The 25,239-nt window shown below is 40.8% G+C and overlaps 1 protein-coding gene across 4 annotated transcripts in view; it reads left to right on the plus strand.

Annotated features, from left to right (window-relative positions):
• Window positions 1-24,874, plus strand: part of LOC137370088 (activin receptor type-1) — a 174,841-nt gene extending 149,967 nt beyond the window's left edge. For 3 of the 4 annotated variants that reach the window (XM_068032211.1, XM_068032213.1, XM_068032214.1), the window contains 7 exons: window positions 6,958-7,169; window positions 9,993-10,092; window positions 12,626-12,772; window positions 14,180-14,455; window positions 14,546-14,743; window positions 17,840-17,970; window positions 22,891-24,874. In XM_068032211.1, the coding sequence (XP_067888312.1) occupies window positions 6,958-7,169; window positions 9,993-10,092; window positions 12,626-12,772; window positions 14,180-14,455; window positions 14,546-14,743; window positions 17,840-17,970; window positions 22,891-23,025 (1,199 nt within the window). In that variant the 3' untranslated portion in view covers window positions 23,026-24,874. Of the gene's footprint in view, window positions 1-5,155; window positions 5,276-6,957; window positions 7,170-9,992; window positions 10,093-12,625; window positions 12,773-14,179; window positions 14,456-14,545; window positions 14,744-17,839; window positions 17,971-22,890 lie in introns of those variants that run through there. The other variant, XM_068032215.1, reaches the window with a different exon arrangement.
• Window positions 24,875-25,239: the final 365 nt, after the last annotated feature.

The following is a 25,239-nucleotide window of genomic DNA, read 5'->3' on the forward strand; positions in this document are numbered from 1 at the left end:
CAGAAGAAGTGATTGAGGCAAATAGCTTAGATGCTTTCAGAAGGACACTAGACTAATATATAAGAGAAAAGGGAATAGAAAGATATGGTGAAAGGCTGAGATGAGGTAAATAGAATAGAAGGGGGTGAGGGTGGACCATAAACATGAGCACAGGCTACTTGGGCTAAAAGGCCTGATTCTCTGCTATGTATCCAAGTAACAGCACTAACTTCCAATGGAAACTTGCAGCAGTGCTGCTGGGATGTGGGAACCAGCCCACCCTATTCTTGCCCCCACCTACCAGGGTTATACTGATTACCTCGAATTTCCTATGGGGTTATGCTAGTTTTTCGGTGAAATCTGACTGGAAATTTGGACCTGTCTCTGACAACAAAGGAAAACCTAACAGCAATTTGATCACAGTTGCTAAATAAGAGAAACTAAAGACCAAACAGATTTTTAAAAAATAGTAGGAAAAAGTAACGAGGATTGAGAATCCTGCAAAGAACACTTGAAAATATCTGAATAAATATTAAAAGTGGCAAGCGAGCAATAGAAGGACAGATTGCTGAGATATGCAGGATCCAAAGACATATGTTGAAGACCACACAGACCCTTGAGGGGTAACTTGAAGAAAGATGTAGAGGAACAGGTAATGTGTTGAATAGTTTCTTCACAATTGAAATATGCATTCAAGTTCCAGATTATCACTTTGGCTCTGGAATCTCTAACCCAAAGAAACATCAGGAAAGTTTGTCAGCAAAGCCCTTGGGCCTCAAGAAGTTTGAAAGAAATATGTGAGTTTCTACTAAAAGGTTTTGAGTAAAGTCCCGACTACCTAACGCCCACATTCAAAATGGGCAGTTGATTATATTGGTCAAAATGTGATAGCAGTTAGCCATTGCATTAATGTTAATTTCAAAGTTGCTGGTTATAGCATTTTAAGTGCTCTGTTTATTTCAGGCAGAAACAGCTTCACCTACTCACCTGTGTTGTTTTAGGAGTGAAGTACACATGAAGAACTGCTGCATTAAAAATACATATATATTTATATTTAACATAAATTGTATTTGTAAAATGGGTATGTCATGCCTGAAGAGGTGACTAAAGTAATGGACGGGCAATTAATGGCAAATTATTGACCTAGTTAGGAAACTGACTAAGCGGCAGGAAAGAGAGAGCAGGGATAATAGACAGGTGCTCTAATTGGCAGGACATGACTAGTAGTTCCACAGGGCTTTATGTTGGGGCCTCAACTATTCATTGTTTTTATTAAGGACTTGGATGATATGATACAAAGTCACATTTCCAAGTTTGCCAGTGACACAAACATAGGCTGCATTTTGAGCAGTGTAGATGGATTTCACTTTGCTGTGAATTCTGCAAAGAAGAACCAAGAAAAATATTAAGAAAGGGAAAATAGAATATGAGAGTAAATGAGCGAGGAACATAAAAATAGACTGCAAAAGCTTCTATGTAAAAAGGAAAAGATTAGCAAAGACAAATATGGGTCCATTACAGGCGAAGTCAGGAGAATTTATAGTGAGGAATAGGGAAATGGCAGAGAAACTAAACAAGTACTTTGTGTCTGTCTTCACGGAGGAAAATACTAAAAACCTCTGAGAAATAATGGAGAATCAAGGGACTAGTGTGAACAAGGAACTGCAAGATATTAATATTAGTAAAAAAAAATCTAGAGAAATTAATGGGACTTAAAGTAGATAAATCCCCTGGACCTGATGATCTATATCCCAGTGTTGAAAGAGGTGGCTGTAGAGATAGTAGATGCATTGGTGGCTATTTTTCAAGATTCCACAGACTCTGGAATGGTTCTTGCGGATTGGAAGGTGGGAAATGTAACCCCAGTATTTAAGGAAGGAGAAAGAGAGAAAACAGGGAACTACAGATCTGTTAGCCTGACATCAATCGTAAGGAAAATGCTAGAATCTATAATAAAGAATGTGATAACAGAACACTTGGAAAATAATAGTAAGATTGTGCAGAGTCAACATGGATTTATGAAAGGGAAATCATGTATAACAAACCTGTTGGAGATTTTTGAGGATGTAATTAACAGAATGGATAAGGAAAAACCGGTGAATGTGGTATATTTAGATTTACAGAAAGCTATTGATAAAGTCCCACACAAGAGGTTAGTGAACAAAATTAGAGCACATGGGATTGGGGGGAATATGCTGGCATGGATTGAGAACTGGTTCATGGACAGAAAGAGAGTAGGAATAAGTGGGTCATTTTCAGATTGGCAGGCTATGACTAGTGGGGTACCGCAAGGATCAGTGCTTGGGTCCCAGCTATTCACAATCTATATCAATGATTTGGATGTGGGGATTAAATGTAATATTTCCAAGTTTGCAGATGACACAAAACGAGGTGGAAGTTTAAGTTGTGAGGAGGATGCAAAGACGCTTCAAGGGGATTTGGAGATAAGCGAGTGGGAAAAAATTTGGCAGATGGAATACAATGTGGAGAAATGTGAGGTTATCCACTTTGGTAGGAAAAACAGAAATACGGAGTATTTCTTAAATGGTGAGAGGCTGGGATGGGTTGAATTTCAAAGGGACTTGGGTGTACTTGTTCATGAGCCACTGAAAGGTACAGCAAGCAAATGGTATGTTGGCCTTCATTACAAGAGGATTTGACTATAGGAGTAAAGATGTCTTACTGCAATTTTATAGAGCCTTGGTGAGACCCCCACCTGGAGTATTGAGTGCACCAAACTAATTCCTGGGTTGGAGAGATTGTCCCATGAGGGAAGATTAAATAGACTGGGCCTTTATTCTCTGGAGTTTAGAAGAATGAGAGGTGATCTCATTCAAACATATAAAATTCTTACAGGGCTCGACAAGGTTGATGCAAGAAGGATGTTTCAACAGGCTGGGGAGTTCAGAACCAGGGGACACAGTCTGCGAATAAGACTGAGATGAGGAGGAATTTCTTCACTCGGAGGGTGGTGAATCTTTGGAATTCTCTGCCCCAGGGGGCTGTGAAGGCCAAGGGCTGTGGGGATAATGCAGGAAAATGGTGTTGAAGTAGCTCCAAGGGCTGAATGGCCTACTCCTTCACCTATTTCTTGTTTTCTTGTATTCGATACAGATTTAGAATCAATAAATTCTGCATCATTAATTTTGAATTCGAGTTGATATAGAATAGTGGGTAAGTGCTGTACAGTGTACGTTAATTTAGTTGAACTTCTAGAAGGAATTTTATGAAGCACCATTGTGCTACATCCAAAAGAAAGATTATGGCTTGTGGTATCAATGGTGAATTAGTTGGATGGAAAACTAGCTCAGAATATGACAACTACCAGAGTTCTGTATTTCTTCAAAGGGATAATGATCTTTTGAGCGGTGCTCCAAGAATAGCAACAAGAATTATTCTGAGTCTAGGGGCTCACAGAGTTTAACTTCTTTTTTTGGGGGATAGATATGGAACAATTCTCACACATTTACTAAGCGTACTGTCTCGTGTTAACTGCCTTTTGCAGATCATTCCTGACAGCTGGCTTTATGATTCCCATGCAGGACCTCCCCCTTCCTAAATCTGTTTTTTGGTGTACTCTGTTGTGTGAATATGTGAATAATGGGACCTTGCAGGGTTGTCTTTATGAATGATATGTATCCTCCACATGCCATAACCATCCATCTCCACAGGGTTGTAGTTTGAAGCAGGGTGGTGTTGATTTAAGCACTTTAGCTTTGGGTCAAAATAAACTGGTGCAATAGCACAGTGGCTTTATACAGCACAGTGGTAGAAGATCACTAATGACACCATCTACCTGCATATTAGCAGCCATTTTTACATGTGTGCTTAGGATCCAGTTGTTCCAGAGCATATCATGCTGTCAAACATATTCTCTGACTGTATGTTGAGGATACATACCATTCGAAGAATGAAGGTCCCATAGTTGGGTAATCTACCTCCTCTTCCGTTTCTTCCTCCCCCTCCCCGCCCCCCAACGCAGCCTTTTTAGAGCAAGCTGTCTTGATGGTAATTAAGGACAAAGTTCTGTACCCTCTAATCCTTATCAGCTTTTTGAAGGGTGAAAGAACATTACCATTGGACCATTGGTACATGGTTAGTTTATCTCTTGTGGCATTCTTCAGGAGTCAAGATCAAGTGCATTGTTTGTATCAGGTCACATTCAAGGCTGGGGATAATTGAACCAAGGGGTGGGAAGAGGCAGTTGGAGGAGATTGGTGGTGAAATATGGGGAATAGGACATGAGAATGGAGGATAAGACTCTGGGGGAGAGAGAAGGGTAAACAGAGAAGAAGAATGGTTGGGGGAATAAGGAGAAAAGATTAAATTATGTAGGAGTGGAGAAAGAAAACTTTTGTTGGGTGGAGGGGGCGGTAGTGGTAGTGAATCAGTCCTTCCCTCTGCCAGGGCATGTATTTTATCTTTGGGGCATAGGGATGTGGGGTTGAAGTCCCCTTCCCTTCATCAGTCCTCAGTTTCACTCTGGTGACCCCTCTTGCCTTCGCATCAATAATTTGTCTATGGGGGTGGGTGGGTGGAGTTTCTTGTGAGCCACCTAGTCCTTCAGTCATCAGGGAGAGGGAGTGTGGTAAGCTCCTTTAACCTTAACTAGGGACTGCTTTCTGTCTCGATGGGATACAGGTCACAAGGATGCCTTTGATCTTCTGTGCCCCATTATCTTTTTTGGTGCGTGTTGGAGGTGGTGGTTCTGTAGAAATGTGATGATCTGCATTTGTATGTCGTGACCACTGCAGGTGTCAGTTAAACTCCGACAGCAAAATTGGAGCTGCTGGACAAAGATTGCTGTTGTACAGCTATGGTATGATTTATGTGTGGAGGCGCGCAAGGCCAGGGAACATCTTGAAAATAGAGAGTGTTAGGCTGCATGGCAGAATTTTTAGGGAATGAAGGTCACCATTAATGGACTATTGGCTTGAAGGCTGAGAGGAGCCTACCACTGGGGAGGATTGAAGGCTGTATAATTCCCATGGCTGCCCAGGGTTCATCTATAATCACGTATTCTAAAAAGAACCAAATAATGGAGCATATTTATTTATTATAGGATGGCAGCTTCATTGTGTGCCACTGTTGAGGTGTGGTGTCTATGTTTTTATACAAAGAAGAACGGATCTGCATATTTCTCTAGCTGCTCTAAACATGGATGATGCATGAGAATCTATGACCTCTAGACCACAGTTCCTTGGAAGGCACTCATGGCTCCAAATGGTTTCTTGAGTTGCTGGTTGATGCTTCTGTTCCTTCACATAAAGCTGGAAGCAACACTGAAATAAGACGGGTGAGCATGAGCAGGTTCTAGGGAGTTCCTTGGCTGACCTATGTGTTCGAAGTAAATCTCTCAGCTCATGCTGCAGGTGACTCCAGAAAATCTTTGAATCACCGTCATGTTATGGGAAACCTGCAGAAATATTTGAGGGGTGGTTGTTTAAGAGGTTTCATTTTGGCAGATTTGTATCACGGAATATGGATCAAAGGTGGTTAAATGGAACTGAGGTGCAAATAACCATGATCTAACTGAATGGCGGAACAGGCTCAAGGGACTGAATGGCCTCCACCTGTTCCTGTGTTCCGGTCCTCTAAGTCCTATATTTCTCATGCTGTCGGCTTGATTCAGCTTCAGTATAATCTGGTGTGCTCTGTAGATTCAAATGCTGGTCCATAAATCATGTATGTTACCCTGGTCTGGGTAATTGCACTTGGGTTCACAGTAGACATGGCTCCAAGTAACCAGTCTGATACAACCCATCTTGAGCCCTGGTCCAGATTCCATTCCTTCATCCTTGCTTTTCATTTTCCTACACCGTGATTGCAGTCAGCTCTAACACTTTTCTCATTTGCTGCAAACCTCCCAAGGAATTTCTCTAAAGCACTATTGAAACATAAAATTATCTTATTGTTTCCTCTAATATGCATGTGGATCTGTGCTCTTGTAGAGAGAAAGTTTCTCTAAGAAAAACATTAAATATATAGTCATTTGGTAGTACAGAACTTGAGGATTGCTGAAAATAGAGACATGTTGTCGAAGCATTTCGTCTTGCACTCATTGGGACAATACACAAGAATAACCAATGTAAGGGAAAGCAACAACTTTTACTGCAAGAGAAGAGAGTGCTGATTGGTTGGCAAGTGAACTCTGGTAGAGGTGTTACCATGGAGAATGCACCAGTTTACGGTGACTGGCAGTTGACTGCCAAGCTTTGTTTGAAATTTAAACCAGGCAGCTTATTTCCCTGAGAAATGAACCAGCAAATGGCTGTCACTTATTTTGGTCAGCTGAAACAGGCGCAACGTGTGTACATGTTCTTCCTGTCTGCAAAGAACAGGCCATGTGTATTAATATATGTAGCTTCCAGTACACGCAAATGCACTGCACTGCGAGCCCTACTTACAATTTTAAATTGGTTGTCAGCGTAATTCTTAGCACACTGAAGATTATTTAGCAAATGTTGTCCAATTGCGGAATCGCACCTAATGTTGGGCACTGTGTTTTGAGTTTTGTAAGCACAGGCTGGTTGGGTACGGCCTGGACCTTGCCCATTGCGAACAGTGGAAGGGACATGTTGTTTGATACGATCCGACAGTCTTTGGGACGTATGGCCTATATACGTAGCATCACACTGGCATTGAAATTCATATATCACATTACTCATTTGTGTGATAGGCAGGACGTCTTTTTGGTTTGACGGCAGTATCCTGTTAGTGGCAAACACCGCACGTGCACTCTCCATGGCAATGCCTCTACCAATCAAAGTTCACTTGCCAACCAGTCAGCACTCTGTTCTCATGTAGTATAAGTTGTTGTTTTCCCTCACATCGGTTATTCTTGCATCTTGTCTGATGAGTGCAAGACGAAAAGCTTCGACATGTCTCTATTTTCAATAATTCTCAAAAACATTAAAGCCACCAAATTGTGACAGAAATGAAGTTGGTTATTTTACTGATTTTTGTTCTGTTTTTCAGCACCAAAAGGAGAGCCAATTGACTACAGTGTGGAGACATTAATAATTTTTGTAGTTAGCCCAGTCATAGTGCTGGTAGTTTTGTCTGTGGTTGCTGTCCTGATTTGCCGCAAAATTCACCAGAATCGAATGCAAAGGTTACATGCCCGTGATGCAGAAAATGGAGCAATTGATGGCCTTATAGCTTCCAATGTGGGAGATAGTACGCTTGTGGTAATCAGTTTTTACTGTTTTTATAATTCTTAAAAGCAAATGGATATTGTTTAAATGTTAGGAGTGCACAGACTGCATCTGCACGATAGGATGTTGTTAACAACATGAGTGCATAAATTAGTTCATTAACATACAGTATAGAACTAATAGCTTGTTTCTATAGCCTTCACTATGGAAAACTTGGATGAGGCAGTGTTTAATATCAAATGCTATCAAAGTAAGTTTCAAAGACCATGACCAGCTTCATTTTCTTTTAATAAAATGATATCACTTAGGTTTAATATTACTCATAAATCGATCATTAGATTTGTACTTTAGAAATTACTGGTGGATTCATACAAACTCCCATAGCACATAAATCTCAGCTTACAGTTATCCTAGTTAAACTAAATTGTATACTTTGGAGGAATAAAACTACCTCCACACGCTTAAGTTATAGTTCAGAAATGGTCTGGCCACAGGCAATTAACATCTTTGTTCGCACCACATGCTGCTTAAGTCCAGGTCACCAATGGGCCAGAATCTTTTGGGGATATCTTTTGAATAGGTTTCTTAATGTGGGTGGTGTTGGAATGTCACCTCTGTAGTGTTCTCAGACTGTATATCATAGGCTCCACCTCCAAGAGTAGTTTATTCTTTTCCCACTGTCTGCTTCAGACACTGCTCTGTTAGGAAGTTTTCCATATTAGTCAAGCGGATTCAGTAAATTTTATTTTTGCTAGCATTCGTCCTTTTTCTTGTACAGTCGAAGTTTACTGGGAACACTGATAGGTATCCAGATTCAGACACTATTTAAGTGTTGGCAAGCATTTTCAGCACCAAGTTACAACACATGCACCTTTTCAATGTGCCTCATCTCTCCCTGAGAGTCTGCATCAATGGAAAGTGCTAACCAGAGGCTATGACACTGGGCAGAGTGAGTCAGCTAGCATTCTGGCATTTGGATAAGGTTTTGACAGGACCAAAGAAACACCGTGGAGGCGAAATCTACATAATTGTTCTTGTTGCGCCATCAGCATCTGCATTAATGCAGTGGCTGCAAGAGCCAAACCCAGGAATCCAAACCACAATTCTGAGAAACTGCTTTAAGTAAACCCTTAAATAAAACTTTATTCCCAAGAATCAGGAGGTAGTTATGTCCCATCCACTATAGAGTCAACCCTGCTCAAGATCTTTTAATCAAGCTGGTGGTTTATTTTGAATTCTTTATTAAAACTGATCACACTGAACCTTCAATTTTTGGAATACTTGAAATGCTGTTTTGTACACAATGTTCAATTCCTTGTGATTGAAACCCTGGATCTATGGCAAAAAGGAAATCAGGATAAACTATGTTTATAATATTCACGCAGACTCTCGGGTGCCCAGGTTAAGAAAGATCAGGATCTTTGCGGCCACACAAAGCCTCCAGGTGTCTATGCAGATTACTGGCAAAGGGTTCAATGCACAATGGAATATTTTTCCAGATGCTCTCGATTTAAGTGAGTGGCTTTTCTGTCCTCATTAGTACCATGGCTTTGAAATCACCATTTCTGGATCTGGTTGAAGTTCTTTCTCAAAGCATAGCAATTCAGCCCAGTGGTTAAATCATACAACTTTTCAGTTCTTACGCCAATGGCACAAATGGGAACCGCAGCCCCCTGACTATGAGCAGGGGCCTGTAAGCGCTGACCATCAGTTAGGAACTATCGCTAGTAATTTGAAACTCTGCAGGTAATTCCCAAAAATGCTAACTAGATACATTTCAATTTGGATGCCTCATTGAGATTTAAAATTAAGTTTTGTCAACTTTCACACAGCAGCTGTATCAGCTTTCTCTACTGGAAAGTTCTTTCATTCCATCTCTAAGAAAATACAATGGGAAATAATCTAATGGACTTTAAATTCCTCCCTTGAAAATTAACTCTCTTGTCTTTATGCTATTCAGGAAGGTCCGTGACTTTCGACATTAAGAACTAACCAACCATTGTCAGGGTCATTAGAATTCTGCAGTCTTGAGGCGAGCTTCTGCAGCACAGCAGTGTAGTTTCTGTCACAAGTCTGCCCAGGGTTTGGAGACACTTCTATCTCAATATACCATTTTTAAAACTCTATTAAAAATGGTTAAATAGGTAGGTTTATTTGGAAAAATTGTGGCTTTAAGCTGTTTCCAAGAAATTTACAGTGCCTTGCCTTCCAAATTCTTATACGCTATTTAGTTTTCAGTTATAGCTGACAATTTCCACCTAGCTCTCTCATCTGACTTTTCACCTAGCAGGTGAGACAGCTAGGTGTTTAATACCTTTGTTATTAATAACTCATATTCTAATTTGAAGTAATGTAATCTGACACGAGTCTTCTAATCTGCATTGACTGTAATTTGATTTAGACACACGCATTTCACACTTTACACACTTACCTGCAAAGCTGTACTCAAAGTTCCTGCAACATCAGTTGATTAAGGTGCTGAGATCAATGGTGCCACATAATTCCGTCTTCACTTATGGCAAGAATGGGATAGGAGGATCAAGCAGGTAATACATATCTAGTTTTAAGAAATCAAGCTTGGCATTCACTTCTCTCTTTTGTTGACTACGTTGTGGTGGTCTGTGAACAATATTCCCATTCAAAGAAGCAGCATAAGCATGCTACATTAATCTCTTTCTTCAGTTGGCCTTCCCAATCTTTTCCCCCTCTGACTCATCACAAACTCTCTCCAAAGAGAATTGTTGTGCAAATGTCAATTAAGACCAGAATTCAAATGTTGACTGTTCTAAAGTGTTGTAACCATATAATAATGTCTCTGCTTCTAAATTAATGCTGTTTCATATTCTTCATTCTTAGGATTTGCTTGATCACTCTCGTACATCAGGCAGTGGGTCAGGTTTGCCATTTTTAGTACAACGTACAGTCGCCAGACAGATCACATTGATGGAATGTGTAGGTGGGTAAAGTAGGCCAAGATGTCAGCCATGTTTATTTGAAATAGGCAATTTGACCATGGCCACCAAGCAAACAAGAATGTGGATGTTTCAGTTTATTCACTGGAATTAGCCCTTAGTAAGATGTATTGTTCTTTTAGAGATTGTAAATGATATACTTGTTCATCAGTAGCCTATTTCACCACATTGCCTTGGCAAGGCAACACTGTCAGTCTTCGTATCATGGGCATTCAACTGATGAGAAAGCTGACTTTGTAGCTTTTCAAATGTCCTTTTTTTTTAAGCTGTCACTTCCAAAATGGGTTGGGGGAGCAAGAAAGGCAGAAGAAAAAGGGAGAGTGAACAATTTTAAATTTAACAAAGTAGCAAAATAATGAAATTAAAAGAATGGAGAGAAAGACTATACAAGGTTTAAAAAGACAGTTGGATGGATTGAATTGGTGTTCCTTTACAAATTATTTTTATTAATTTGATTTTAGTTGTAACAAGTTAGGGGCAGCACAGTGGCGCAGTGGTTAGCACCGCAGCCTCACAGCTCCAGGGACCCGGGTTCGATTCTGGGTACTGCCTGTGCGGAGTTTGCAAGTTCTCCCTGTGTCTGCGTGGGTTTCCTCCGGGTGCTCCGGTTTCCTCCCACATGCCAAAGACTTGCAGGTTGATAGGTTAATTGGCCATTATAAATTGCCCCTAGTACAGGTAGGTGGTAGGGAAATATATAGGGACAGGTGGGGATGTGATAGGAATATGGGATTAGTGTAGGATTAGTATAAATGGGTGGTTGATGGTCGGCACAGACTCGGTGGGCCGAAGGGCCTGTTTCAGTGCTGTATCTCTAAACTAAACTAAACTATTACAGGTCAGCTGAAAACTTACAAACTGGTTGTCCAGGGGAGACAGAAATTTCCTGGAACAAACCAAGTGTCTGAAGGTTTTGGTTTTCATCATAAGATGGCCAAATATTTGCAGAAATGTCTGATTTTAGTTTAGCATGCCAACCTCCTAAAACATTTTTGTCTGATGAGAATAAATCCAAAAATATCAAATTTGAAGGGGAAATGTGTGTTTATGCACGTTAAACAACTTTTGGCACATTAGCTGTTGGAAAGCCAAATGATGTAATCCTGCCAGTAAAGCAAAACACCTAGCAGACAATTATTTACACTAAGGCTTCCTTGCTTCAGTACTGAAGAGTCTTGTGGGCACAGAGCATTTGAACAAGTTAAACTGCAAGGTTTGCTCAAATACTGAAATAATAAAGCGAGAAATGTAAATATTTTAATAGCCTACTAACAAGGGACATCTGCAATGCATGAAAACCAAACTCTGCAAATGAACCAAAGGGGTTGTGGAAACCTTGTTCCCTTATATCCCCAAATCATGAATCCTGGAAGAGCCTGTCATCAGAAAACACAGCAAGAGACACAAAAATCTATAGTGTGTTGTCAAAACTATAATGGTAATATACAGTCAAAGCTAAGGGTGATATCAGTTAGACAATGCAAAATATCTGTAAAGCTAGAAGTTGCAAATTCCTGATTTCCTCAAAATAAACATGACAGTTAATGATTAAGAAGCCACCCACATGTCCAAAACAAATCTTCAGTGTAGATGAACTGTCAACACTAAACAAGCACAATATTGTAAAGTAGGGTGAAATGTTCCAGTGTGGTTCAAAAGTTTAAAAGAAGCAGATTTACATCTGGTAAAATACATATAACATTCCTCGATGTGGTGAGTAGCAGCAACAGGTTCGTGTATCATAGTGTTTGCATGTGTGTAATAGGTCTAGGAATGGTACAATATGTGTAAAAATTATAGGTATTGGAAAAATAGCTGCGCCAAATTTGCCACAATACAAATACCTCGGGCAACCAGTTTGCTTGTTTCCTTTATTAAATAAAGATTAGAGCTCCTCTGCCTTGTAACCATTATGCACTTGCTCTACCATACCTAAACATGTTATAACTATTTGTCATACCCAATATCTGCTTTTCTGATCATCTGCTAGATGTTTTGTGGGATTAAGCTTTATCTGTGACTCTCATTGTACAGCCACAAATACCAATCCACTGTTGTCTGACATAACATGAAACCTTCAAGCGCAGAAAAAAAATTATTTTGGTGTTTATGTTCTATTCTCCATTGACAGCATGTTTTGCTGCATCTTACATTTAAGACCAGAGTTTGGCAGCTTGTAATTATCTGTCAATTTGATTTATCCATTGGGGTGGTTGGGGGGGTGGGGTGCGGTGTTAGATGGGGAGAGAGAGGTGGTTCCCTTCAATTCTCTTAATTCATTTCCAGCATATTTGAGCTTAGCTGAGAACAAAACAAATGTATTGTAAATTGACAAGTTCACAATATTTCTATGTGAAACTGAGTGTGGCCGTAATTTTTTAGAATTGTTGGTTCAGTCTATGAAGCTCAAAAAAGGAAAAATGTTTCCTACTCCAACACAAACTAAATTTCAGCATCACGAAAAATATCCAAAAGATTATTTTTTTAAAATTTGCCTTTTTTCCTCACCTGAAACAGGAAAGGGTCGTTATGGAGAAGTTTGGAGAGGTCAGTGGCAAGGTGAAAACGTTGCTGTGAAAATTTTCTCCTCTAGAGACGAGAAATCTTGGTTTAGAGAGACTGAAATTTATAATACTGTTCTGCTTCGCCACGAGAATATATTAGGTGAGAAATAATTTATATATGCCCTTGATTTTGATGCAAAGTGTGAATTTAAATTGGTTTTCATTATAGACCATGTAAAATTCAGTCGGGCAAGTTAAGCAACAAGCGAAACTGGAGAAGAGATGTCTGTTGCTTTGGATGAACATTCATATAGAAATGACACCTACCTTGCTCACAACCTGTAAGAACACCCCTAAGTAGCTACCTTCATTTAAAATGAAGTTGGAAACATTCAGCAGGTCAGGCAGCATCTGTGGAGAGAGCCATAACCCATGCTTATTCATGCCTGAGGCAAGTTTGCATGCATTACAGCTGAAGTTATTGAAATCTAAATCGCAATACAAGCATCATTCAATAATGGAAACCAAAAGGTGTCACAATCACAACATGCGTTATTAAAAATAATGTAACCCTGCATAGAGTGATACAAAGACAAAACATTCGTACTGATTGCCCACTACAAAAGACCTGCGAAGACATCATGTTGGTGTCTGTACAATGGGTCTTTGTCAGCCAATTCCCTGTGATTTTGTAGATTTGTGACATAATATTTGCTCCCAATAGGTAGGAATTTAATGGTGTAAATTACCATGATACAATTGTTTAGCCCAATGCAGATATCTTACTGGATTATTTCCTTGTTGTGTCGTTATATTTCATACCTAAAAATGGCCCTTTGCTAGATTTTTATCACCACCCCATGCATTTCAAAGTCGGCTTCGAGGTCCCAGCTATCTGGCCACTGTTTGGCTTGGAGCATTCATAATGATTATACTCACATGCTGTGGTCTTGGTCTGACATGTAAATGTGCATCAAGGATTGACCTCATCACAACTACAATATGGAAATCTTCCAAGTCAGAGAAAAGGACTTAAAGATTTTTTTTTATGGAGTGTAAAATAATCAGGAAATGTGAAAATTGGGTGAAATCAAAACAATTAGCATGGATAAAGAGAAAAAAATATGATGAGAAGAGAGACCAGTAATGCTGCTATTCATGATATGTAAATTACCTCAGTGAAAATAGCAGTATTATGACAGTCTTGATACATGAATTGGAAACCAAGCTGGTTGTCAGTGGAAAAAAAAGTACCAGAAGACCAGATATAAATTAGGAGTAAAATGAAAAATTATAGAAAGAAAATAAATGCCATAGAAAGAGATGAAATTGTATAGGAAAGATCCAACTAAACATGCGAAAAGCAAGAAAAGAATTTACATTTTGCCAAGCTGTTTTGTTAGGGCACAAGAAGTTACCCTGTCCTGATCACCTGCTTTTTGTTTTTTCAGACTCCTTGCTCTACCTCTTTGTTCCATGTCACTTGTTGCATCTTTCTCCAAGAGTTAGAAAAACAGTCTGTGTTGTAATACAATCATAACTTACTGTTTGTATTTTCTATTTTTAGGTTTCATTGCTTCAGACATGACGTCAAGGAATTCTAGCACCCAACTTTGGCTCATCACTCACTATCATGAGAATGGTTCACTCTATGACTATCTACAACGAAATGCAGTGGACACTGTAGTTTGTCTGAATTTTGCCTTATCTATTGCCAATGGTTTGGTGCACCTCCACAATGAAATTTTTGGAACTGAGGGAAAGCCTGCAATTGCTCACAGAGACCTGAAAAGCAAAAATATCTTAGTTAAAAAGAACCTGCATTGTTGCATCGCTGATCTTGGTGAGTACTTAAAGTCCTGCACTGCCTTTGCTTTTGAAGAAGATAACTTGTTCGCAAAAATGCTGTAATAATTGATGTCTCTTTTTGTAGGGTTAGCAGTGATGCATTCTCAAACTAACAATCAGTTAGATGTTGGGAATAATCCTAAAGTGGGCACGAAACGATATATGGCGCCAGAGGTACTTGAAGAAACTATTCAAGTTGATTGTTTTGATGCCTACAAACGTGTAGACATCTGGGCATTTGGACTTGTATTGTGGGAAGTAACTAGGAGGACATTCAGTAATGGTGAGCATTACTATAGCTACTACTTTTGCAAGTATTTTTTTTATTACAAGACTTGACATCTCAATCAGGTTGAACTCCAGAAAAGTAAAGTAAATTAGTTGAAATTTTGAAAATCTTATGCCTTAAGGAAATCAAATGATTGTTTAAAATTGTTGATGTTTAACTTTAATATAGCTCCCTGAGTTGCAGTATTTTTAATAGCCTGCTCGGTATTGTAAAATCTTACTGGAAAGCTGTTTCTAGCAAGTGTTCTATAATCAGGAAGTAATTCTAAATAAAAAATCTGCTCCACTGTTGGTAGATGTTTCAGCTACCACATCCTGCATTCTCTTCCTAAGCCCATTCCCCTTGATAACCTATCTCCTAACTTTCAAAAAGCTCCATTGAAACCTACATCTTTGTGCTTTTGATCCCTACTTATACACTTTCTGTTTGCTGTCCCCAGCACCTCCTATAAAGCACTTCGGTAGGCTTTGCTTTGTGGAAGGTATTACATAAATGTAAGTTGTTCACTGGGAGACCCAATTGGTGCAGTTCTGGATATCCTGAGTAACAGTTTCGCAGGTCAGTTCTGAAAATCCACAAATGCAAAGCGAGGGCGACAGAAAATCTCTTAATGTGCACATCTGGAGTCAGCATGGATAGGCATTTAATTGAACTCTGGGTGCAGAAAAACAATCACATTTATGTACCACTTCTCACATCCTCAGAATATCCCAAAGTGCTTTATAACTCAGTGAATTACATTTCAAGTGTAATTACTGCTGTAATGTAGAAAACATGCCGCCATTTTGCACACAGCAAGGTCCCACAAGCAGCAATGTGATAATGACCAGATAAACTGTTTTAGTGATGTTGGTTGAGAGTTAAATATAGGCCAAGACAGAAGTAAGGTAAAAATACTGTATAGAGATCAGGAGTGGAAATCCTGGAACCCAATCCTTATGTACCCACGCTTGTACTCTTCTGGTTGAAGTCAGGCCTAATTTTCTTCCTATCCAAGTTCAATTTTAGTATCCCTACCACAGCTCTAGTGAGATCAATTAACTCAGCACAGAATGCAAATCAAATTGGGTTTGTTTGATTCATGCTGAGCAGATCAGCCATTCAATCATTAAACCCAATAAATAATTAGGAGAGCTAGGACCAATTGATTTATTGGCACTATTGCCCTGGACTGTTACTTCCACACAGGATGAAAAAAGAATCTTCACTTGGAAGCTGTCTAAACATTTACATAAGGAGCCTACCACACAGAAGTACTTTGTGATGCAACATCTTTGGATAGTTCTTTAGGATGACTTAAGAAAAAAACTAGATGTTACTTCAGACCGTGACCTTCATAAAACATTAGAGAATAACACTGGACTGGACTGTGGACTTTTCCACAACTATTATTGGTGGGACTGTACGTTAACAGAGAGCAGGCTAAACAGGATGAATTCTCTTACCCAGATTACCCCTAGCTCTAGCATGTACCTCATCCCAAGTCTGTTTGAACCTGCCCAACTGATACAGATGTGTCGATTGACTAAAGACCTCTGACACAGTATTATTTTAATTTCCAAATGTTCAAACATTTCAACATTATGGTATTGTGTGTTGATCTAAAGTTAAAAATATAAAGATTTAAAAAGAATTCAGAGTTTTTGCTTTACCATTCCCACAATAGGAAGTGGTCCAGATATTTCTTGGGCACAACTTTACACAAAGTCGTCCCTGGCCTGAGAAACCCGGAGCCAGGGTCATCACCCACTGTGTGACCCCTGTGCTGGGGCATTGGTCCCTGTGAGAACCACGGTGCCTGTGTTGTCACCTTGAGAACCTCAGGGCCAGTAGCATCACCCACTGTGAGAACACCGGAACCAGAAGCATTGCCCACTGAGAAACCTGGGGTCGGGATATTGTCCACCTTGAGAACCCCAGGGCCGCGACATACGGACTTACGAATTCAGAGCAGGAGCAGGCCACTTGGTCCCAGGAGCCTGCTCTGCCTTTTAACAGGATCATGGCTGATCTGATTGTAAGCTCAACTCCATATTTCCTGCCTACCCTGATAACCTTTCATCCCCTTGCTTATCAAGAATCTATTTACCTCTGCCTTAAAAATATTCAAAGACTCTGCTTCCACTGCCTTTTGAGAAAGAGAGTTCCAAAGACTTACGGCCCTCTGAGAGAAAAAGTTTCTCCTCATCTCTGTCTTAAATGGGCGACCCCTTGTTCTAGATTATCCCACAAAGGGAAACATCCTTTCCACATTTACCCTGTCAAGACCCCTCAGGATCTCATAGTTTCAATCAAATCGCCTCTTTACTGTTCTAAACTCCAGCAGATACAAGCCTAGCCTGTCCAACCTTTCCTCATAAGGCAACCTGCCCATTCCAACTGTTAGTCTTTTGAGAAGAGGAGTGATGACAGCAGATTTAAAGGTGAGAGGAACAGCACCTGAAGAGAGAACCATTAACAATATCAGCTAACATGAGACCAGGAGGGGAATTTGAGTGGTCAGCAGTTAAGTGTGATTAGGGTCGAAGGAGCAGGTGGTGGGTCACATGGACAAGATAAGTTTGGAGAGGGTATGAGGGGAGATAGGGAAGAAACTAGAGAAAGATACGAGTTCCGAGCTAGGGCAGGGCAGATCTTTAGAGAAGGTTTGGCCAGGTAGATTATTGTAAAGGAGGGATGCAGCAGAGGCAGCTGATCGGATGGTCTCAATCTTAGTGATAAAAAAGTCCATGAGCTCCTCACACCTATTGATGGAGATATGGGTGAAGAAGACAGGGGAGAGGGGTTTAAGACGATGGTTTGCAGTTGAGAAAAGAAACCGGAGTTTATCTTTGCATTCCAGGATGATCCTTGAGAACCCTGTGGCCAGGGCTGTCCCCTGCTGTGAGAACCCCAGGGCATCGCCCACTTTGGGAACCCTGGTGTCTGGGGCGTCGTCTGCCGTCAGATCCCCTGGGTCAGGGACATTGCATGGCATTGGATATCAGCCCTCCTGATCCTTTTCAGGTTGTCGCATTTACTTAAGATAGTTCTACACTGTGTCATTCAAATTACATGTGCTTAGAAGTTTAATTCTTCTCGCCTTTGCAGGTATTGCAGAAGAGTATAAACCTCCATTCTATGATGTGGTACCGAATGACCCCAGCTTTGAAGATATGCGAAAAATTGTATGTGTGGAACAGCAAAGACCAAATATTCCCAACAGATGGTTTTCGGACCCTGTGAGTTCAATACCTTTTTGTTTGTATAATATAATTTGTTAATTCCCCATTTCATTCCAGAGTTATTGATCATACTGCACCTGCCAAGTCTGTTGTATCCTCTTCTCACTTTAATATGCACTATTCCTAATCTCTTCCTGAATCGCAGTGATCTGCTTTTCCATCTTCTGCTTTCTCATTCTCATCTGTGAAATCTCACTGAAACCCATGTTTCTGATGCTTCCAAATTGCCTCTTATATTTTCATCTTCAACTTCTAATCCAAAGGAAGTGCATGCTATTATGTATGTTTTGATGTTCCTACTAATCAGCTTCGTTCCATTGATCCACCGCTTTTAATCTCCTGTACCTAAAATTCACAGAGGAGGACACGCAACATAGTGGCCCGGAAATTTCTCGGATCTATGAGGTGGGAGTAGGTCCAAAGAATTCCCTTGCCATTGAGTTCTAATGATATGATTGGACTTTTGAAATCCAAAAGTGTAAGGAGGCAGAATCAAAGACGTGACAAAACTACTGAAATACTCCAGGGAACTAGCTATATTTACACTAACAATAATGCAGATATACTGTTGCTTAGCAAGGGAACATAGAACATGAATCTTAGAAGGAACACAGCAATAATAACCTCTGAACTATCTGCTCACTGCTGGGCTCTTCTTGACTCTCATACATGCCTCTTGAGCAGTAGCCTGCTACAAATTACACAGTGTAAACCCGTCCTGTCTTGTTTGACATTATAGTGTAAACTCACCAATCCTAAACTTACAGTGAGAAGCTGTGCTCAATGTGAAGCATGGGTTAGAGAATCACCACTACAGTATTGTAGCCCTGTCTCCAAGATGGGTTTGCTTTAACTGTGGCTTCCTGCTGGGAGCCTGGAAATTAACTTCATGTCAGCCAACCTGGATGGTCTTTAACAATTGTGTACTGCCTTTCACCAGTTCAAATGCTTTCATTCTTTTTCTCATTCTATCTGTGCTAGTGAAGTAAGTAGTGTTCTAGGTGACATGGAAAGTTTTATATCTCACTGTTACCCTTCAGTCAGACCTGTATTCCCATCTTGGTTGAGCCATCCTGCAGTACTATTGGGACTTGTAAGCAAATATCTTACCAATTGCATTTATTCATTCCAAGCATAACTCTTGCCCCTCAACAATTCTAAAACGGTAGATTAAACTTTATATACATGTGTGTGTATAAAAAAAAAGCTTCAAAGTGCATAACTGAGGCAAAATAACCAGAAACCAAACAATGGTGAGAGAAGGATTAGTGTCAAACTCGATTAAAGTAGTAGGTTCTCAGGAAGATTTTCAAGGAGGGCAGAGTGTTAGTGAGGCAGAGCTGTTTTAGGAGAAAAAGGGAGTGTGGGCTGAGATGGAAAAAGCTCTGGCCATCGGTGAAGTAGAGGGAGGGGGATGCAAAGGCTTCTGGAGTTGTAAGGGCAGAGGAATATGGGGCTGAAGGAGTTTGCAAAAGTCAGGAAGGGCAGTGCCAGGAAGAGATCTATAGATGAGGACAGATATTTTGACATTGTTATGTTGGAAGACGGGAACCAGTTAGGGGCAGAGTTTTTAGTTTTTTTTAGTTTTAGAGATACAGCACTGAAACAGGCCCTTCGGCCCACCGAGTCTGTGCCGACCATCAACCACCCATTTTTACTAATCCTGCACTAATCCCATGTTCCTACCACATCCCCACCTGTCCCTATATTTCCCTACCACCTACCTATACTAGGGCCAATTTATAATGGCCAATTTACCTACCAACCTGCAAGTCTTTTGGTTTGTGGGAGGAACCCGGAGGAAACCCACGCAGACACAGGGAAAACTTGCAAACTCCACACAGGCAGTACCCAGAATTGAACCCGGGTCGCTGGAGCTGTGAGGCTGCAGTGCTAACCGCTGCGCCACTGTGCCACCTGGAAAGCCAGGTGTGAATGGTGGAACTCAGGAGTAGAGCATTGGAATAGTTGCATCTGGAAGTGATCAACACATGAATGAATGTTTCAGAAATAAGTGGGGGTTAGTTAGAACCCAAGGTTGGCAATGTTGTACAGGTGGAAATAAGTAGTTTTGGTGGTGCCGAGCCTGTCAGCTTTGCACGATTTCGGGTCAAATGCCACCAAGATTGTGCAACTGCTGGTTTAACCTGAAAGAGCAGCCAGGGAAGGAGGAGATTTTGGGGCTAAGGTGAAAGAAATTCTTACTCATCCAGGATTTGGGGCTGGAATTTACGTTGGGCGGGCTACTAATGTAAAAGTTGGTGGTGAACGTGCTTCCGCCTAGTCCAGGGATCCGTCCCGCATTTTATGGGTCACCGGACTTTAACTGGGCCGGCAGCTCTTAATCCCAGCAGCGCCACCGAGAGCGGTAGCCATTACTGGGATTGCGGCCCAACCGAGGACATGGACCCAGGACTGCAGGTAAATTTGGGTTGCCACGCTGGGGTAATTGGTTGGGCCCCGGCGACCCAAGGGTGGTCATTTGGGGGGGGAAGGGGGGGGGCGGCGTTTTGGGTCCTGGGAGTGGTTGGGGAAGCGGGTGTGGACCTCAATCAGGCCCGATTGTCAGGCCACTTAAGGGCCTTGATTGGTCTGGGGGGCAGGCGGGCGGCCCGTTTTTCACCCTCCCCCTTGCTCTACGTAAAGTGGGACGGAGGCTGGAGTGGGTCGAGAAGGGCTCCTGCTGCTTCCTGTTCAATTTTACACCACCTCTCTCCTCCACCCCCCCACCACCACCACCATCCGGCTCGCTGGGGTGGCATAAAATTCTGACCTTGGTGTCAGTTGATCAGTCAGATAGCACAGTGGTGTTTGAAGAGTAAAGATTATGGCAGAGAGGTAGAAGTGGGTGTCATGAGTGTGCATGGATCATGCAGACTCGAAACAGAAAGGAGCAAGCTATTACAGAGGATAAAAACAGAAAGTGCTGGAAATGCTCAGGTCAGACAGCATCTGGGGAGAGAGAAGCAGGGTTAACGTTTCAGGTCTGTGATCTTTCATCAGATGAAAGTTGTCTGACCTGAGTATTTCCAGCACTTTGTTTTTATTTCAGATTTCCAGCATCTACAGTATTTTGCTTCTTCATTTATATAGGTAAGAGCAGGAGTGTTGAACTCAATTTATATGGTGGGTCTGATCCAGGATCCTGGCATCTGGGGGGTTTGGGCCACATTCAGCAAAAGTTATTTGGACGCACTGGCATGGAAATTGGTATGCGCTTTGTGTGTTTTTAGGTGTAAAACAAGTGCAGTGTATACCAATTCCTGGTCACATGGTCTTGCACTTAATTTGTGCCAGCAGCATGGCTGCTGCCATATTGGTTCTCAATCTTTTTAGACATCCCTGGCAGCCACCTGAAATTAACATTGGATCAATTTAATTATGCAAAAAAGGAACATGTGCCTGTTTTGGGGCACTTTTGCAAAATGCACAGATAACTAAGTGGGGCTGCGCCTAGCATGTTCTGACTAATTTTTCCAGTTCTACAGCGGGCCTTAAAGGGACTGCTGGAGACCTCTAAAGAAATGGTACAGAAGGTTTTTTTATATATATTTCCCCTTCGGTAGAGCATGGAGGAGTAGGAGTGCTCCTGCCTACCTTATTCAGCCATCCTGTTTCTCCTCCATGTATTGGATCTTGTGATGCTCCTGAGGGTCTTCAGCCTCCATCCTCTTTGTTTCCACTGGTGGGCAAATCTGAAACAATCACACTATTTACCCCCACAGTAAGGTCCGCAGGTTTCACTCACCCCTTTATTGGCCATTCCTCTTTCAGTGCCACTCCCACTCTACACATTGCTACAGCTGCTCCCAGTTCTTCAGAGCTGCTGGGTCCTACACCCATCCCACTCCTACCCATCTGATACCCTAGTCTCCCTCTCTCCCATTGCCTGAGCCCCAATTTCCTGACTCTGATTTCATTGTGCCTTTCTCCCCTGAATTCGCATCCCTGACCTGCATGTCCCTAAACTCCCCCTCTCCCTTAACCTCAGTCCCCGTCACCCTCTCCCCAACCACCAATCCTGAGCCCCAATCTCTGTCCTGACACCCCACCCCTTTGAGTCCCGAGGAGACTCCCAACCCCACCCCATAATCTCCTGCTCCTTGGACAACCTCTTCTAGCCATCCCACAACTGATTACAGACCATAATTGTAGTTCAAAAGAATGTCATTCATTCAATCAGGCCAGTTTAACATTTTAAAAAAGAATAGTTATTTCTATTATGTATATTGCAGGAATAAACCATAGCTTTATCGAGCTGTATTCAAATACAGTTCCTCCCGCTCAGGGTCCCAGTGTGCAGGCGTGGGGGCATGTGCGCCTGGACCGTGAACAGGGAACCTGTGCATGGGGACCCTGAATGGGGAGCAAATACAGCTCCTTCTGCTAAGGCGAAGTGACACAGGAGTGTTTAAAAAAAAAAAAATAGAAAAGCCCAAGAAAGAAACAAGGGAGCCTTTTTAACTTTCCATGTGAAGATGATATGTAAACGGACACTGTTTTAAAGAACAAAGAAAATTACAGCACAGGAACAGGCCCTTCGGCCCTCCAAGCCTGCGCCGATCCAGATCCTCTATCTAAACATGTCGCCTATTTTCTAAGGGTCTGTATCTCTTTGCTTCCTGCCCATTCATGTATCTGTCTATATACATCTTAAAAGACGCTATCGTGCCCGCGTCTACCACCTCCGCTGGCAACGCGTTCCAGGCACCCACCACCCTCTGCGTAAAGAACTTTCCACGTATATCCCCCCTAAATATTTCCCCTCTCACTTTGATGTACAAAACAATGTAATGTGTACATGTCATACTGCAAATTCAGAATAAGCTTTCGTTTCTTTTAAAAGCGACTTGTGCCATAGTTTTGGGGAAAAAGATGGTTATTTTATATAATATTACTCACATTCATTTGTTTCAGACCCTGTCTGCTCTTGCCAAGCTGATGAAGGAATGTTGGTATCAAAATCCATCCGCACGGCTCACTGCGTTACGCATCAAAAAAACTTTAGGAAAAATAAGCAACTCATTAGAGAAAGTAAAAATGGACTGCTGAGCGGAAAATGAGCACGAATTTTGCCACTGTTCAAATATAACAAGATCTGCAGGATAGGATGAGAAACAGATCTCAAACAGCCCATTATTCTGTTTTTGCAGTTGTCGCATGGACATTGTCGAGAAGTGGCAACAAGGGCAGCATGGTTTGAAGTGGCAGATGGATCATTGTCTTTAACTAGACCAATCACTCAACCATGGCTGTTCCTCTTGATACAAATCAAATCAGGCAGCATTTCATGTTCACCGGGTGTTCTCTAAATTTGAGTTCTATTTGGAAGGGGAAGTTTTGCACTAAATATTTCTCGTTTTTATTTTTGCATTGCTGTACAATTATCAAGTAGGTGGCAATAGCCCTGGCCTGTGAATTGATCTTCAGCCTGTAAAGTAGCATGAAGTTTTTCATCTGAACAGGTAAAACTTAGTTTTGTTACAGGAGATACTTGAACCATCCAATGGTTACTGTATTTGAGTATAAAAGTGGTCCTATCTTTTATGTGAAAGGAGGACATATTCACCAACTAATAATGGTGGTGCCTTGGCATTTACGAGCTAAAGTTAACTTGTTTAACATTCAATTAAACAAATGAACTAAGGAGTACTTTCCACTGTAGTATGTGTATCTATTTAAAACTAATGTTTTTTCAGATTGTATGCTTTGACTTTGTTGTTGTACCCAAGGTTTAAAGTTATTTTTTATATAATATTTTATCATGGTAGGAGGTAACATCTTGTCATTTCAATTTGCTGTTTAGAATTTGAATGTTTCTAAGAAAAGAGCATAGGAAACAAAAGAACAAAGACTTAAGTTAACTATACTTGTAGCTAACTACAGTTGAAAAATATACAGTTTGTCTTAATATGCAAGTGCCCAACTATTTAACTTAATCGTGGTCAAAACACTTCTGTGATTTGTGTTTTCCTGAAAAAATAATTGTGCTAAATAGAGGAAATTAAGAATTATTCATTTCTATCATGTGCAAGAAGTCAGAACACTAAATGGACACTAATGAGAGCATTATATCAGAAGGGACACAAGTCAACAGAAATTACTTGCATTTACACTCATTGAAAGATAAGGAAATTAGTCACAAAAGTACTTAAAAGAAAATGTGATCTCCATTGAAGAGAATTGTTTCCCTGAAATACTGTACCAGTAGAATACTACATGTGTGTCTTTAGTGTAAATGTATGCAGCCTGCTTTGTTACCATTTGTTATTGTGTTTTAATTTGTGCAATGGACCTCACCGAGCACTCAATTCATTCTAGAGTTTTAAACAAAAGGGCTTACTCGGCTATTTTATAAGTGACAGTATGTTGCATTTGTAGACAAAGGAATTTAATTATTTCATTTGGGACATCTGATTAGCTTTACCGTTTGGTGAATTATGTAACGAATAGCTATACCATTCTTGCACTGTAATACTTACCAGTACTTCAGTGTTTGAAACAGCAATAATTGAATATTAAAACTTAGTATTCTTGCGATTGTTTACGTACAGAAAAAGCATCACCTGAACCTATTACTGCAGTGATGTCTAAAGTCTGTCACTACACTCATAACCTGGTTGCTGTGTCTATTTAACAGTAACTCCTTAAAACAACTGATATTTATGAATGAGCAATATTAAAGTTACTATGCCACTTACATTTATTTTAGCAGTGTTCCATTATAAGATGTGACTGCTATGTTTGAGTTTCAGTGTTCAGACGTGGAGAAAAACATTGTTTTAGCCTTAATCCTTAGAAGACTCTGGTGCAATGTTTCACTGTTTAGAAATACATCAATGTCAAAATTTTTCATTTAATTCAGGAAAAACTAATAAAGGGATGTCCAGTGTGTTCTTCACTTTAGTCTTTATTTACATTATTCAGCATCAGATGCCTCATGAAATAATTGAGCAACTTAATGAGGTTTGCATCATGATGGAAGGGTTCAGTTTGAGACTACAGATGTTTAGAAAGCTACATCATTAACAGCCGTACTGGAAATCCTGGTGAGAAACAAAACCGATAACAAGCAATTAAAGAACTAACCGTTTCTATCAATGCCAGGTAAAATAGAGTCCGTAATCAGGCATGAACTTTAAGATTACTTGCATGGTGACTGAGTAAACAGCAGTCGACATAGATTGCGAAGGGAAGGATTGTGCCTGGCTAACTTCCCTGACATCTCAACTGGACATTGTGTAGGTTTGCAAAAAAAAAATTCTC

This window comes from Heterodontus francisci, chromosome 5 (assembly GCF_036365525.1).
Source record: "Heterodontus francisci isolate sHetFra1 chromosome 5, sHetFra1.hap1, whole genome shotgun sequence".
NCBI lineage: Eukaryota > Metazoa > Chordata > Chondrichthyes > Heterodontiformes > Heterodontidae > Heterodontus > Heterodontus francisci.